This window comes from Ceratina calcarata, unplaced genomic scaffold (genome assembly GCF_001652005.2).
Source record: "Ceratina calcarata isolate Rehan_Ccalc_2016 unplaced genomic scaffold, ASM165200v1 scaffold97.2, whole genome shotgun sequence".
NCBI classification, from domain to species: domain Eukaryota; kingdom Metazoa; phylum Arthropoda; class Insecta; order Hymenoptera; family Apidae; genus Ceratina; species Ceratina calcarata.
This window is the reverse complement of record NW_017181113.1, coordinates 737,359-755,338: the sequence shown is the minus strand read 5'-3', so window position 1 is coordinate 755,338 and position 17,980 is coordinate 737,359. Positions and strand designations below refer to the sequence as shown.

Here is a 17,980-nt window from a genome sequence, read left to right as displayed (position 1 = left end):
GGTTACAGATTTTAATATCGGAAATGAAAAAGATGAGATTTCGTCTCTCGACTGATTCTCAATTCGATAGACTTGGCGGATAGGTCGCGAAGGTGCTATTACCATGTAATCGTTACGTAGGACGAAAGGAAGAGGGAGTGGAAGCCGAGATTACTTTCTTGAGTAAACAAATCATTCGACTTTAATCTCTCCGGAATCTCGACATATTAGAATACTTTTCTTGAATTATTCATTCCGACAAACCGAAATCTATGCGGGATAGCAATCTCGCAGAAAGTAATAAGGAATTAGAATAGAGCCTTGAAAATAAGAGGCTCCTTCGATCTAAACAATGCTTCACGAAGATCTCTTATTCGAGTGCACGTATGTTTGAGATCTGGTTAGAGTCTCCTATGGTTTTAAACTGTTAATTAATCGTGCATTGTTTGCTGCCGGTTGGTAATCAGTCAAGTACTTAGTCACGAGTTACATCACCGACACGTGTTACGAATTTGACGTTTCCCCTGTTCTTTTCGCAAATACGATTTAAAACAGTGATCTGAATACTTTCGTCGTACAATCTTGCACACCGCCAGTCTCTTGCATCGCCATAAATTTACTGTTTATGTAAAATTGGTTACCCGGTGTGTCGCGAGTGACTCCGCGGAAAGGAAGATAAAGTTTCGTTAACGGCATAGGCTCGTCAGCTCGAGCATACAGAGCGACGTAAATCAGCGTTGGATTCGTCGTTAGCGACGGAAGGCGCGTATATCATCGTCCAATTTTCGTTCCAAGCCCTTTATATTCCTTGGCGGCTCCCTCGGTTCTCGTTGCGAGCGGCGAACCAGTGGAAGCACTCGCCGTGTACACTCCGCCACCCATTTTTATCAATCCGGACGATTTACTCTCGAAATAACTGTAATGCAGAAAAATGTCCGCCGCTCGCGGATCGGCGAAAATGCGTCGCTCGAACGATCCATCGACCTCCTCTTTCCGCAGAACGCTCGCGCTCTCGCGAGACCGGGTAACGAGCGGTACCGATCCTCCTCCGACGCGAATTTCGCGAAAATTGTGACAGGACGGTCTCTTCCTTGGCCATTTGTTTCTTTCGTTTCCCGTTACGTCGCCGCTCTATTTCCTCCTTCCTTTGCTGCCTCTCAGGCGCTCACGCTCCACGAATATGATTGAACGATACTGGGAAAATATAAAACGCAACTATCTACCGTTTTTCCTCAATTCCGTTAGATTCCCACCGAGCCTCGGAATTAATTGATCGAGGCGTTTTTGACAGCCGATACATATCTCTGCTGTAACCTTCTTCTCCAATTTCTTCGCGATTAAACGTGTAATTAGGATATCTCGGGAACGGTTTAATGGCACCCGACACGACGGTCGGATCGCTGGTAACTTCCGTCGAGAGTCTGCGTACACTATCTTCTTAGAAACTAAGTACTCGTTAGCGATCGGTCCCTAACGACAAATCTAGTTTCAGAACTCGGTTGTCCTTAATTCGCATGCAATTCGAACGCATGGCATCAGTCGATTCCGAATCAGCCGCGTCCTTACGGCGATAGTAATTTCCAGTTAGCCTATTAGCGGCTCTCGTCGCTCATTATTATCCGGCCGTGCGTGTAACTCGCCTCATTGTTCGTTGATGGATTACCGTTGATAATGTGTATACGGTCCAAACGAGTCTCTACCCGAATTCGATTATTACACGGCCCATTCCGACATCAAATGCTCAAACATTGATATTATAGTAACAAAAATCGATATCAATTAAATGGAACTAGTTAAGTAATCAAAATCTGTTCAAGGTTGTATGAGATATCTGCTAAAAGTTTAAGACATGTAATAAAAAGTTGTGTCCAATATTTGAAACAATGAAATTATAGAAAAATATCCTAATAATTAGTTTTAGCATTTTTTTATTGGACTGTACGTGCCTTGCAACTGTCAATTTTCTAGATCTCCTATAAATCCTACTTTTGCTTACTTTTTATTGTATATATTAAATAGTATCATCGAGATCAGTGATGGGTTCTCGACTCATGTCATCAGATTTCTACCTAGGTTGTAGAAAATCTGTAGAGTCGCGTAGATTACGTCTGATTACGTCATTAACGTCGAAAACTGGTTAAAAACGTGGTCTTCGACGTTAATGACGTAATCAGACGTAATCTACACGACTCTACAGATTTTCTACAAACTAAGTAGAGAACTGATGACATGAGTCGAGAACCCATCAATGCTCGAGATTGTCATTATTTGAACTTTAAAACATTGTTAAATCACATATTAAGAATTATACAAAATTACAAATTTTTCTCATTCGACATAAGAATTCAAAAACTAATAACTTTTTTAATAGGCTCGCAAAATTTCAATGCTTTGTAAGGGTTCGTTCAACCGTAATTTCGGTCTCGTAATTCATAGTTGCATACAATTGTCTGAATTGAGATAAAGGAGAATCTTAAAGGACTAAATGAAAACTATACATTTTTGTATCCTTTTAATCAAGTCGGATGTTCTTAATTACTTTTTATCCGTTCGCCGAAAAAGTGATAAGGGCAGATCCGTCGTTTCACGAGGACTGCAAGTTGAAAGATAATTACACTCGAAAGAAGTTTTAACTGCGGCGTGCGTCTTGGATTCGCTTTGCAGCGATGAACGGAAAGAAGGAAAGATTTCAAACGAACCGGCGGAACGATGCTTGGCTGCTTTCGAATAAATCTAGTTTCGACCGTGAGCGAGAGCGAGAAACGCAAGCAGCGAGACGCTAGGAGGAGAAAGAGAAACTGTAGGAAGCGAAACTTTTTCATCGGATGCTTGCGTTCGATTAACATTGAAACAACTTTCTTCTACTTCGAGGCACGTTCTCGCGAGGACTCAAAAGACCGGGGCAAAAAATACATTTCATCCGAAGAGTTACAAAACCGTTTACGAGTACAGGGAAAAAGCTGGTTTCCCAGACTTTTAGGTGCGAGCGTAGTGTTTCTTTGTGCTTGCACTTTTGACATTGTTTGCAGACGCGAAACTCGCCGCGTCGACGGACAGCGGGGGAGGAGAGTTGCGTCGTCCGCCTCTCCCTGATGCACGGTGCCGCTTTTATTTGACTTCGTTCAGAGCCGGCCGGCTGTTTACCGCGCGCTGCCGGAATTTATTACCCGGCCCGCGAGAACTAATTGTTGACGGATCATGAATCAACGGTTCGCGTATTTGCCGACGGATAAATCGGTTAAACAACCGTGATTACCAGTCTAGCATAACGCGTCAAGAGTTGCATAATGTTAAACCGCTAATGCGTCGGGTCTCTCCTCGCGTCGCGGGGTCTTTCCACTGGCAGTCGTTCCTCTACCACTACACGAATTTCGGCTTTTAGCTGTCAAACTACAACTTCGCACTTTCTCATTCCGTTACAAATAAGATAAAAGTACTCTTTATGGAACACCGCTAAAATCTTGACTTGATAGTGGAAAAGTTTAAAATACAATAAAATAGAATATTATGATACGTATTAGGTTTATAAAAATGTTATCGATCTTTTAAAATATATAACGATATATACATACATTGATACATAGAAATGATAATTACATAACATCGTTACAATATCTCCGTTAAACAGGAGTGCATAACGTGGCCAGTAAAAAAACAAATGATAACTGTTAAACATAGGGTACGTGAAACCTTGAAACGGGAAGGCTTAATTCTCTATCGGTATTTGTATCTTAATCGTTTACCGTGTCGAATAGGTATAACAGCACGACGGGGCTCGTGACAGCTGTGCAAATCTCTGCGATCGCACGTGATCAAAGAACGATTACTTAACCATTGGCGTATCAGATCATGTAGCCTAATTGTAAGTATCGAGCGGAGGGGCAGGAGTTAGACACGATTTCCACGGAAAGATAAGCTGACGATTATTTGTCGCAATTGTCGGGACAAATAACGGGCGGCATTGACTCACCAGGCGGGAAAACGCGCGTGACGAGGCGTTTATTCGCTCGATCGCGTTTACGTGTCCGGTCAACGATCGGCGATCGCAAATCGCGGCTGTCGTCACGCGTTCGGCGTCTATTCACAGATCCGACCGCGATAAATACTCCTCGTGTACGTCTGTTAACAGACGTACACGCGACACATACATATTTCGTTGGCAATTTTCACCGATCAAAATCCCTTGGGCAAATTCGCGTAATCTTTCGTTTGTCGGAGTTCGAGAGAAAATTCGCAGTTAACCCAATCTTAAGCGGTGTTTAACTTAAGTCGAACTTCGCGGTAACTCGAGCCAGAATTTGTATAAGCTTAACCAAAAGGTTCATCTCGGTTTCACATAGTTTAACTTGAACCGCTCCGGCCTGACAATGAGGCGGCTAAATACGGTCGATCGCGCGGATGGGAGCGCCGCGCGCCCATCGATTAATCCGCGCGGTTCAAATATTAAATTCCGTGACGATTTCGAAACTAATGAGTGGCCTCGGTTATGGTGTAACCGAGCGTGCCGGCGGGTCAATGGATGAATCAAACGAGTCGTCGCTAAATACGTTCTCCATTCGCGTGCCACGTGCTGCATCATTATAAATCCACTCGCACAAACAGTCCACAGCTGTTTCACCTATGACAAACTAATCGTCGGATAATTATCGCAGATAAAAAAAAAAGAACAATGTTACCGCGCATAATTCATGAATACTGTTTCAGCCGTCGTGTCCGGAAGTTTTTACGATTTTAAAGTCGAACGAGACAATCTAGAATAAGTATCTATTTTGCATATGTACATATATATAAGTCTAGCTGACGCGAATCGTCGCGTGTAAAAACCGTTCGATCGAGTTCAGTGGAAATTTAAATCACGTCGCGAGAGAATCGAGCCCGGGACCCGACCGGAACTTTTCTGGACCTGACCGTGTCGGTCCCCGGTGCATCTGGAGAACGGCCAAGCGCAACGGTGGCGCAGCGGTGCGCAATGACGTGTTGCCGCGGTGCACCATAACCATTAAACCCATCGACAGGCTTACGTAACGCGATCAAAGGCGACTTTTTTTACGCTTATCTTTTTATAGATTGAAAGTAGTACGTTCGAGATCGTATCTGATTGACGTCTTTCTTGTTTGTGCAAAGAATTAAGTGGGCAAGATTGAAATGAGTTAATCCGGTTGAAAGAAATAGCTCGTTAAATTTGTGCGACGAGGTGGTCGGAAAATCTGTTGGATCGTATCTTCGCAGAATTTCATAGAATTCGGGTGTAATTAGAATCGAGGAGCTCAGGCGAGTACGCTGGCTATATGATTCTCGTTACGAGACGATAACGCCGCCGGCGTTGTAATTTACTTTGCGTTGACGTTCAATTACACTTTGAAATTTTCCGGGTGTTTCTTAACTGCTTAAACCGGGTCCCTATTGTGAACGCAAACACAAGAGAGCACGTTTCTAGGTATTATCTTGGAGAGGTGGGTTATTATATTTTCTTGCCCTGTAAATCAACGGGAAACGTGGACCATTGAACGACTCGCGTAATTGCGTTTCAACTAATGCGATTTGTATTGTCCGCCTGTGGAAAGAAATAACGAGTCGACTGGATTTTATGACGATTACAACGCCTTTGGTGGTGCGATTCGCGGCTCGAGTGGCTGCTTGATTAAGCGCCTTTGGTATCAAGTGCTTTCGCGTGTAACGAGTGACACGTTGAACCCCACGTGAAAAACGAACTTTGTTGTTCGAGTACCAATGGTACGTAAATAGGCATCTCGCTGTTTGTTTACCGGCGATCTTTTAAGAGATTGCCTGTGTGTTTTCGTTGCTCAAAGGTGACTATTATTGCATCCGAATTGCATCAACTGACGAAAATAAACAGCGGGCGGTCCGGCTAACCACGCATTGCGAGAACTCGGCCGTTCGTCACTTCTTCAAACGTTGTACCTAACGCGAGATGATCGTATTTTTTCAAAACCTATTCCTCGCGTCGCACAATACTTCAGCAATGGAAAAGAATCTTCTTTTTTTTTTAAAAAAAAAAAGACAAACTGAAATTTTGCAGATATGTTCTCTGATACTTAAACTAATTTTCTTGAAAAAATGAACAATTTTTCATAACATCGAATTTCACTAAAAACTACCTTCAGTTTGCAAGTAGGAAGTGTATATTAAACAACCAAATGTCCCGTCCTAATCTATTCCACGCATGATGCTTGTAGAAGACTTATTATTTATTCGCTTGTTTTCAGAGATTTTTTTTAACACTCGCAAACATGTACCTTCGTGATTCACATGGGATATCATTTTTACGAGGAAAGAAGCTCATTTGGATAACTGCGGTAAATCCGTTGCGTTTGCTAGAAACCTAGTTATGCGTCTTTACTGGATTTAACAAGGCCAATTAATCATGCAACCTCGAGCTTGTTTAAACATTACACAATGTTCACGCAACGATGCGTGTCGCCAAACTACATATTAGTTCGACGTCTTATTCCGAAAGTGCCATAAACCATTTCGCGCGCAAACACGAATGGTAATTCCCTTTCGAAACGCAAACATCGTTTTTATTGCACGAAAGATAATTCTTAATTCAATTTTACATTATCTCTTAACGCGAGGTACACGAAGTCGTTTTTTCTGGAAATATTTCACGATGGATCTTAGTCTTAATGTGCCGTTGTTCGCGGTAACTTCTCCGGTGGCACGTTATAAAATATTACAAATGTAACGCGTTGACACGCAATTAGATATTCGCGCGTCACGTTGCACTTGTAAAAATAAAAATGCATCCGCGTACAGCCGTGTGCGACAACGTAAAAGCCTCGTTTCGCTCACGAGACACTTCGCTGGCCGCGAATTTTATTTTTCTTTTATAGTTCCAGCGTCATTATTTGATATTGCCTTGTTTTCAGAAGACACATAGTTGCAGATGCACAGAGTCTCTTGTCGCTGTTGGATCTTTTTGATTGATTCTTGTTCCGTACGTTGCACAAAAATTGAAAGGTACAACGTGTAAAGAAGTACAAAAGAAAATACGATCGCATTGCATCCTTGCATACGAATTCATTCTCGTTTTACGACTAGTACGAATTTAAAGGAAACGATGGATGAATATGCCTGATAAAAAGTAATTCTATAAAATATTCTGATATTTTGTTAAACGAAAATAAATAAGCAAACGACCGTTAAAATTTGTTACTCGGATCTCGCAAAAACATAGGATGGATTGACGACGCGCAGTTTCCCGATCGGTGCGTCGCGTCGCATCGACGACGACGACGTCGCGATTTGGCGACGGTCCAAATCCGCGGCTCGTGACGTAACCGAAACGGACGCCGGAGCATTCGCGCGAGTAAAAATCGGTACTCCGCTTCCTCCGTTCGACGGCGAAGGTGCTTTTTTTCATAGCGGCGAAACTTTTCTGGAACGGGCCGAACAGAACCGTTCGGAAGCCGGAAGGAAATTCGACTGCCGAATCGAGAACGTTTAAAGAACGCGAGCTTGCGAGAAAGTGTTGGGAGTCGCGACCACGCGAGATTTATCGTCGGATCGACTGAAGACGCGCCCCTTTTTTTACTTCTCAGTTACACGTACGAAGGCTATGTTGACGCTGGAATTAAAGAGAACGTTTAAGATTGTCGGTTGAAATCTGTTTCATTGCTCTGCGTCGAGTCTGACAAACCAATTTTTGTTTCCCGTGATTCTGTGTAAATATAAAACGATACTTTCTACATGTACGAGTAGCTGCGGAAAAAATGATTTCCGCTTGTCTACGCTTGGACGTATGGTGAACTCGCGAAACCGTGCAGTTCGTATAGAGTTTGGATGGAAAACACGATGAGAAAAAAAAAAAAGGTAAAGCTCATGCAATATGCATAGAATCCGCCCTGGCAAAGACCGGCAGCGGCTGGCTTGCATGCTTTATCGTTAATCTCCGGCAGCCAATTACAAACACCGTTATCGCTGGCGCGCGTCACATCGAGATTCATTTTAAACAAAATCGGAAAAATCGTTACAATAGTCAACCGTTATCAAAGCAGCTCGAACCGCGATAATGATCGAGAACCGATTATCCACCTTGCTGCGAATCGTATGCGGAAATCGTTGTACACGAGGAATATAAACAGAACGACGCCTCGGATCTGAGACAGATTTTAATACTCGATCTGTAAATCGCCGAGCGACCAGAGGAATTGATTCGTAATGAAAGTTTCATGAGACGTGAATTTGTTCCATGTATGCGCGGTGCTCCGAAGTTCCTTCGCTCCCTCCGCTGCGCGTTATTTCAGAGCCGAGGCAGTCGGAATAAAAGAAACGGATCGACCGTCTCGTACTGCCTTTTACGCGATGTGATTTCGGGATGTCACGGTCCATTATATTCGTCTCGTTGAATACGCTTCCTCTCCCTCGGATCGGAGTTGAACTCCAGGAGAGAACTCGATCGACGCATTCACCGCGGCTCCTCTTTTTTTTTCCGTCGCCGGGCTATATCCGCGCCGCGGGTAAGAAATATATACAATGATTTGAAAAGCGATTCTGGATGAAAGCTTCAATTAAATTTGCAAGCGCTCGCCATTTGCGGCGGAACCGCCGCAACGTTTGGCCGACCGTGGCGACGAAAAAACGAACGCCTGAAAGCGAAATGTTGTAGAATCGTACGGAGTGGATGCCAATCGCGTAATAAGTCCATCGATCCCTGGAATTTTTTGCATTCCATTTCCCCGGCTTGGCCTTTGGCCTGTAGGACTCTTTTGAACTCCGCTCATAATAGTTGAAAGTCCTTTTTATAACATTAAGTCTGAAACTTTTTCGCGCGACATGTTCAGCTGAGGCTAATTCATGGTTTTCAAATGGTTTCACTTCGCTGGTCAGTTGTTACGCTTATAGCAAAAGATATTCTCCTTTGTTGCACAAATCGGCGAGGCGAGAGATAAAAAAAGAGGATGGCGGGAAAGGAAAAGGGGCTGTAGGTGTTTCGTGTGAACTTATCGGTGGCCGCAAAGGTGCAGCTTTCCCTATCGCGCAAAAACCGTCGATCATCGTTGGTTGAAGGCAATCTTTCCGTGAAAAATTCCGATGCGCCGTTCAGCGATTTTCGGTCGATCGACCTGTTAAGGTGGAAGGAAAAGCGTGCTCTCCTCGGTGAATGGTTGGTCGAGGCAAGAAAACGGTGAAAAAAATAATCTACCTTCGGGCACTAAACGATATCCGTTCCAGGAATAAACACGTTCCAGCTTTTTACTTGACAGAAATATTCTGTACAACTTTTAAACGATTTTAATTACGCGCTTTTAATTAAACGATTTTATTAAAATGAATGAGTGAGGTGGACGCGTTTCACCGATAAACTCGATGATGAGACAGCAGCCTTAAAATGGGGACGAGACGCGGGGATCGCGTATGTACGTTCGTTCGCTTGATAAAAATTTCATTGGCCGCGGCGAGCTGATCGGAATCACGCGTCGCGAATAAATTTGCACGAGATTCGCGCCGGCAATGGATCACAATGAAACGGCGATCCTCTTCGCCAGATAAACGACCGATCGCGAGCTAGTCAGTTGTCGAGTCATCCACTTAATTTGCGGCCTACCAATTGATTGTCTCATGACTACCGTTCTCGTGATCGACCAGCTTCCGTGAACTCGGAGCACGTGGTGTTCGCCTTTACCCCTCAGCGCGCCGCGTCGCCGTTTCTTCGTCCGCCGGGGAATTAACTGCGCCTGATAACGAGCAATCGGATAAATTAGAATCGTTAATTCGGCTCGCGGCTATATTTAATAATGCCGCTGTTCAGTCTCTTTTTCCACTCGTTATTTCGGTGCTCGCCGGACGAGCATAGGCTAAATAATAATCTCGCTGATGACCCTGATCCCTGACCCCATCGATAAGAATGATCTGTGGAATGTTTTTCTGCTAACGATCTCGTCTAATTATTTTATCCGCTTAGAACAATCCGGCCGTAAAGTCTCGGCGAACGAAAACTCTCTTGACCGCTTCGCGGTATTATCGCACTGATAAATTGTGATGTGACGACTGATGACACTTGTGATTTAATTGTCGCGCGGTTACGAAACGACCGGACCAGTCACATGGTCAGCCATCCGTCACGCGGCTTTCTCCACGTAAACTTCACCGGGAATTATTGCTCCGCTGAACGTTACTGAGAAACGGAATTACAAGTCGTGAATTGCACAGCTTTTGTCTGTTTCGATGGATCGTGGAAATTTATCTACAATTAGTCTGTCGTCGTCGCTTCGCTTCTGCAAACTCCGTTGGCGTCAATCCTTTGTTCGCGGAAGTTGTTTGATAGTAAATCGAATTTTTCATGCATCAACCGTGTCATAAATTTTTCTACGCTTTTCCCGGATGTTGCGCCGAGTTCCCGATTTTTTAGAGAAACAGACATCCACAAGCGGACTTTGTACTTCGCGAGGAATGCGCTACTTTATTCTTCAGTCAGCGCGTAGAGGGTGGACGGCGTTCGCGCGTAGACAAAAGGTTCGAGGAATAAGTTTTGATGCGATGGGTAGAAACTCAACGGGCAAACGCGGGACGGAAGTGCGTGCGAAAAGCCGGGCGAAGAGAGCTCATTGTTTCGAGGCGCACGGGATGCAACGAGTTCTTCCTTGCGTTACGGCCGACAGTGCGGTGGTTAAAAAGGCCGAAGCTTTCGTCAACATTCGCGCGGTTTCTTCCTACGCTACGCGACCCGTATTGTTCTCCGAGTATCCGTAAAGTAACGCGCGGCCAAGTTGGAACAGCCGGCATTAAAAGCTGAAGATGAAAAAACTAGGAACAAGAGCCGGCGGCAGATGGGCAGTCCCACAGTTCTTAAAACCAACAATTATCTTCTCCTCTACCTAATCGTTAAAGGCTGGTGTTTCCTGATTACGCATTAGTTAATTTTGCTATTCGTATTCGCAAGTCATTTCTATTGACGAGAGAGCTTCATCGCGTAATATAAAGTACGTATTTATAGGAGGTGTTCGAATTACATAAACTGTTCTAGTACCTTTGGAATACATGACTCCCGGGCTACTATAATTACCAACTCTGACTACACGAAGTATGAATCATTTTGATATTGGTTAATGCAGAAATTATGTTTGCGCTCATCAAGCGCGCTTATTGACACGCGTGTACGTACAAAGTGCACGTAATTATGCGAGTCTCTTTTATTAGAAAATTGCATATTCTGCAAAGACTATTAGTGAGTGAAATATTAATTGGTTTACTGTCCCACCTCAAGCCTATCGACGAATTCTCCTCTCCTCGCTTTCTTTAATTGCTTCAGTTGGACAGAGAAGAATAAGACTCAGATTCTAACGGATTAGGGTTTTCATTTCCGCGAATCGGTACGGCGCCACACACGACCGCGGCTACTAAGTAGAAGGCAGTCTAGTCGTTTGATTTACGTACGCGTAGAAAGAGAAGACGTATCGATGCACATATCTACCTGCAACGAACTGAGCGAAATTGGCTGCGGCGCCGTACGTTTCACGGTGGATGCTCGCTTCCCCGCGGAACAAGTCACACGTGGCTCGTTCCTTCCTCTGTGATTTTCGCGGAGATGCGTGACCGCGTCAGTTCGCGCCGATTAAAGCCGAGGATCTCTTTCGAAAGTCGACAAATAGAGAGGCTGCTTCAGGCTGACTTACGAAGGTATCTGACGTATGCAAGCAATATTGTTGAAAATGTTTAAATTCACACGAGTTTTAATTAATGAAATTGTAGAAGATACAAAAGAATATTTCAGTACAAAATAATTTTGGAAATCAAAAATACTTAATAAGAAAAAAATTGTAGGAGAAAAGAAATGTTTTGAGGCACCTGAGGCCCAAACAGCTGTCTCGTTTCGAACGATTCCCAGATGATCGGTAAACTAATTGTCACATGAGGTTTCGATAGGCACGCAGAAAACAAGTGGTTCGTGTGTCACGTGCCAGCTGCGATATTTTATTGCCTTATTTATGATACGGAGATCGGCGTATCATCTGAACTGGAGCAGACGAATCCGGTTGCGTTGTATGTACGCCTCCTGGCGTTGTTTACATAATTCTTAGCGCCTCCAAGCTGAACCCGGTTTCGCGAGACCCCTCGTCTCGTAGAGGGGACGGGTGCCCGGATTTAGCGGAATCTATCACGCTTAAAGATAAACGTTCCATCAGAGAGATTCCAACGAAAATTCTCCTTCGGTTCATAGTCACACTCTTCCTTTGTCTAGATAATTTAAAGATACTCGAGATACAACAAAGGGTACTTTATCCTTCAAAGCTGCACTTTTTCGCATCGTACCTCGGCTTATCTCCATGCACCATCTATTAACGTCAGTTTACGAGGCCTTTGGGACCTCGTGCAGCTGAAAAGAGCAAACAAGAGATCAGCCGAGTAAAGTATTCTCGCAGGTTTAACCCATTTCGCTCAACGATCCGTGTTACCAGGCGAAGTTGTTTAAATACGGCGCGATACTCGAACAGCCAGACCACCGATTTCGCGTTGTAACGCCGGAAACGCGGATCGAGAACATTCGCGTGCGTGCTCGAGCACCTACTTACGTGGGTCTCGTCAACTAGAGCACCGCGTCAGCTCGAACATTCCCCGATTTTTGGAAACAACGCGGACAAGAGGTCGACGAGAAATCGTGATACATGTAAATATCAGCGTCTGCTGGAAACTGTTGAATCACTTTTCGATCCATTATGCATAATCTAATCTCAGAACGGTGTTCCGTTGCGTAATGCCAAATACAGTGTTTAAGAGATCATCCATTAGCTAATCCTAAGCCTGCCGAGTAACACAACTCCCCGGGCATACGACTTTGCAAACAAAAAGCGTTAACAGGTTGGCTCGTACGTGGCCAGCTACGTGTATAGATGCCTGCCGATTGATTTATCTATCGCTGATCGGACAGGGCTATTAGGTTCGGTAGTCAGACGAGAGGAAAACATCACGGGTGTACTTACATTAGCATGCAAACACGTCTATGCCTAACGCCTAACGATAGAAGATAAGAAAAAGCTTGAGTACATAGACATAGAAGCGGCGTTTCCTTCCACTGTCACAAGTCACACGCACCCCGTGCCCCCTCCACTTGCCGGAAGATAGTCTCGTCCGCCGTTTTCCTCGTGCTCTCCCCGCGAATGACTCGATCTCCCTCCAAGCTTCTAGCATAATAACGTCAAGTGGTTTACGGTCTGCATTCAGTCAGTGTACGCAGCGTCGTACCAATCGCGTCGGATCGAATCGATCAACAATCGAGACGGAAGCCACGCAACGTGACAATCTCGTACGGCACGCAAACGCACACGCGCGCCACTGCAGACTCGTATAATACGTGAGCCTGCTGTAAAAACGCTCGTCGTAAAAGCAACGCGATACGCGCACGTTTCGAGCACGCGACTCGACGAGAAGGAACTCGAACGCGAGACGTACGAACACGCGCTCGGGCCGCGTTCGCTTCTGGCACTCGTTGCGAGGGTAGAATTAAACACGAAGCGGTTCAGGACCTGTTCGAGACACGCCGGTAACATCGGTACGTTCTTGCTTTTCGGTATCACGAAGAACTCGAGGGTAAAGGAAGAAACAGCTTCGCTGGAGAGCCCAGGATGACGATCAACCCGTCGTCTATGGTGACGGACTACCTCGTGTTCGTCGGCTGTATCATCGCCTCGTTCGTGATACCGCTATGGGGCAAGTTTCGCGGTCGACGGAAGGAGACCACCAAAGCGGACTACGTGTTCGCCACCGGGAGCGTGTCGATGGGCGCTATGATGCTATCCATCGCCCGGAGCACCTTGGGTGTCAGATCCTTCCTCGGCTACCCGTCGGAACTCTACTACAGGGGCAGCGCCATGTGGGAGACCATATACGGGATGCTGCTCGCGTATCCCATCGTTTGTTTCGTCTTCGTACCTGTTTACTTCAGTCTCGGCATCACGTCGGTCTATCAGTATCTGGACATGAGGTAATTATCCCCGAACACGAGCTACTCTAGCCGCGTCTCGAGTTCCACGTTACCAGTTAGAACAGAACGTTCGAAACTATCTTCGTAAACCGTAACAATTTTCCTGGTTCTATGTAGACTGTTCTGAAAGTCGTCGAGAGGAAAGGAAAATGTATGCTCCGCACAGATTATCTGTTCTTGAAACGTGTATCAGGGAGTCCGGGGAAAGTTAATGGATTCCATCTAACATCTAAGCGGGGCATCGTTTCTTTCTCGTAATAGAAGCACGGCGCGGCGACGGCGTTTCGCATGGAAATCGCGCGTACACGTGACGTATTATGGGGAAATTTAAATTTGCCACGTACGCGGTATACCCGGGTGGCTCGGCGTCGCCTGAAACTGTGCGACTCTGCTTTACATTTTCAATTTACCAGCCTTGACACGAATTCTGTTGTTCCACTGCGAATCTTCTAGATTTTACAGTTAGCGATCGCCTCGAGTCTTCTATAGTAAACGCGGCGCACGCCTCTCGTTTCCCTTACGAGCAGTTTGAACTTTGATACCGTGCCGTGAACCTCGAGGCGTTTCCTCGTTTAACGATTATCTCCATCCGACATTGGATGGGATAGAATAGACCTCTTGTAATTATGCTAATTCCCTGTGCAGGTTCAAGTCGAAGCTAGTCAGATGCCTCGCGAGCTTCACATACGTGGTACGGAGCCTCCTAAACTTGGCCGTCACGGTCTTCACGCCGTGCGTCGCTCTAAAGACTGTGATTGGCCTACCGTATTGGGTAAGCATCAGCGGGATCACCACGATAGCCGTCCTGTTCAATCTCATGGTAAGTTAATTAACTTAATTTATAGTAATAAGAAACATTATAAATATCGATATTATTAATTAGAAACTCTAACGATGTCTGGTATATTCGCATGATTAATTGTTCACGAGTTGAGCGTGGAATTTCGAGTCTCGCTCTTCCTATCGAAGTAGATCATAAAACTTTCAAGCCGCTTCATTTTCACCTCGCTACTGGAACGAGTCTTATATTCGTTCACGAGCTCGTAAACCTTAATTGATAATTAAACTTGCCGGCGTCTGGCTTTTTCTGCTTCACAGGATGGTCTTAAGGCGGCCATACTGTCCGATGTGATACAAGGCCTGACGATGATCGGCGTCTCGCTTTTGGTACTCGCCAGAGGCGCAGTCGATATCGGCCCGGAGAAAATCTTAAACGTGACGTACGAACGTGGCCGATTAGATTTCTTCAAGTGAGTATAAACATCGATCTGCTGTTCAATCACCAAAATCACTTCAATCAGAGATACGTGATCTCGCGTATCTGTCGATAAGTTTTCATTGACGTGCGAGGCGTGATCCCCCCTGCTGGGGAAAATTCAAGAGCGTGTTTATGCATTCGATTCAGAATTTTTGTGAAAAGAAACATTCCGTAAGTGGCGGTAACAAAGTCTTCGCAAGGAGTTGCTGCTTTTATTATTTTATGTCTGATCGCGTTCGTGACGCGTAGTCGATTGGTACCGCAGTCATCTAAGAGCGGCAGTAAAATTAGCCGGTGTTCGTCGCGTCGTCGTTTCGATTCAAAACAGCCGTCGTCGGGAATCGGGACGGGTAGACAAAGCGCCGGGAACAAAGTAACCCCCCCGATTTATGGCTAGGGAAGTGAATGGGCTACCTGAGGACTAGCTTGAATCCGCACTTCTTTCGAAACTTGTTCAATGGATAACAAGTCTTTCTCCCCCGCGCTGCTATCTATTGTACGATTTCCACGGAGAAAGAGCCGCGGGTTCCGATCGAGGACGTCTCGATTCCAACCGAGCTAATCGAACCGATGTGTCTGTGTTTTCAGCACCGATTTGGATCCAACAATTCGTGTGACGACCATCTCGGCGATCCTCGGCCAATTATTCATAAGCCTATCCATTTTCGGTTGCCAGCAGAACTTTGTGCAAAGGTACTGCAGCATGAACAGCCTTCGACAAGTCGTTAGGTGAGTAGTTTTTCTATTATTTCTTTCAGACATGACGCCCATAAGGCCCGTATTTATAGTCATTTCTCAATTCTCAGTTCTCAACTGCTTGTTGCATATCTGTATGTTTGAGAACAGAGAACTGAGAAATGACTATAAATTCCAGCCTCTCGAGGAACGACGATCGTATGAAATTCGTTCGAAGAAGTGAATTATAATAAGCGATGGCCCATGGGTGCCTCCATGAATACGTGTCACAGTTTCGGTTTCGAGGCACGCACCCAGCATTTTACACAGATATGTAAATAAGCGTCCCGTAGATAAGCACAAAGTATTTTCCCATTGCGAAAATCAAGCGCAGTAACACAAATATAAAATGTACTTATAAGGTTTGTTAGGAAAGCGTAGGACAGAATTGAATATCTATACATAGTATGTATCTTAGAAATGGACTCGGTAATATCGTGAAAGTTATTCTGTTAGATAAACTTTTGTCAGAGCAAAATTCCAGACGTTCGATGTAATTTTTCACGATCGCCATTGTTACAGTTCCTTTTGTAGTCCCTTTTTAGGAGTCTCCCCGTCGAACAATCAAGGTCTGTAGAGATCGCCGACTGACTCGCTTCACGAGACACCAAGGCGAGACACGATTCCTCGCGACGCCACTGGGAGACTCAACCTGTATTTCCAGAAATATAATGTCAAAAGTTTGCGGATCGGTTATAGTTGTCGTACATACGTTCTGCCTCCAGCCAAACGACGTATAGGAAAATTCTGCAAGCAGCTAACTAGTCTACATGATCCTTCTTTTCTATCCTTTTTGAACCTTTCACTCGATCGAGCTTTTCAAAACTTGACGTTGGATTAACATCCAGTGAATCCTATTAACCCTTTTAGTGCCAACGACGATATATCGTCGCTTATCCGAGGGCGTCTTACTATTCGCATTGCGAGAGAACTTTACCTCAAAATAAATTTATAAATCGTTATAAACGATCTAATTTCATTGCAAAAGAATTAAAAAAATTGTTTTTGGATTTAACTTTTTGTCATATTCGAAAATGTCGGAAAATATTCTCATATAACAACGAAAAGTGTATTCTCGTAAATTTCTACCTGGTTATCCATAAAACAAAATGAAAAACAATCATGTAACTATTTTAGCCTCTTAAATAAACACATCATCTTTGTTGAGTTATCTTATCAACTGTTATTACAATTAACTGCTATTAACTTCCCGTGATGGTCACTTGCTATTACACAAACTGTTGCATTTGTTAATTGTTATTTTTACTCGTAATTAGCTGATAATCAGACAAATTATATTTATCGGACCGCGACACAAACAACTGCTGCTAATCGCTTTCAAATTTTAAAATTACTACGCGACTTGTTTAACATCAATCGCGATCAGAAGAGTTTTCAAACCGTTCAGAAATTAATCCCAATTTCTGGGGGTTCCAATCCCCAGAAAGTTTATTACACGTGTATACAAACGCGAAAAACTGATATCAGCACGCGGCATCGTATGTTTAACCATTCCCAACGAATCGTCGCTTCGCCTAGGAGATAAACGTAGCGAGCGATTTCCGAAGCAATTTATCCGTTCGTTTTCGAGCGAAACATCGCGAGGCAGGTACATATTCCGCGGTCGCGAGGCGAACGTTTTATTAGAGCATAAATCCGAATAGTCGACGCGACCTGTCCTGGTTATTATCACGATAAAAAGCCGGGCTCCAAATGGACTTTTATTAGAATGTAATCATGGCCACCCGCCTCGCGATAAAAATGTTTTGCAACGGACGGATTTTTATTAGCGGCGAACGATTCACGCTGGTTTATTACGCTTGATAAAGTTTTCATTGCGAAAATGTGTGAAAGGAGAACAAATTTTTACCGAATATCCGGCTGAAAGGCAACGCTTCCTTCTTTTTCTTGTATTCTTAAGCGATTTTGCATATTGTAAATCTGTCGTTATGATTTTCCGAGATAATTATTAATTTTCCGTTAAAGGAAACGTTTCGGGAACTGAATCGGTTGTCGCACAGTTCACCTCTCACTCTTAAAGATGTATAAGCTATACATACTTAAAC

At 44.4% G+C, this 17,980-nt stretch overlaps 1 protein-coding gene across 1 annotated transcript in view; it reads left to right on the top strand.

The window, feature by feature from the left end:
* The window catches only part of LOC108631921 (sodium-coupled monocarboxylate transporter 1), a 29,553-nt gene that overhangs the window by 7,723 nt on the left and 3,850 nt on the right, over positions 1-17,980 (top strand). The window contains exons 3-6 of the mRNA XM_018036154.2: positions 13,519-13,921; positions 14,567-14,741; positions 15,020-15,171; positions 15,768-15,908. Of these exons, the coding sequence (XP_017891643.1) occupies positions 13,563-13,921; positions 14,567-14,741; positions 15,020-15,171; positions 15,768-15,908 (827 nt within the window). The 5' untranslated portion in view covers positions 13,519-13,562. The remainder of the gene's footprint in view (positions 1-13,518; positions 13,922-14,566; positions 14,742-15,019; positions 15,172-15,767; positions 15,909-17,980) is intronic.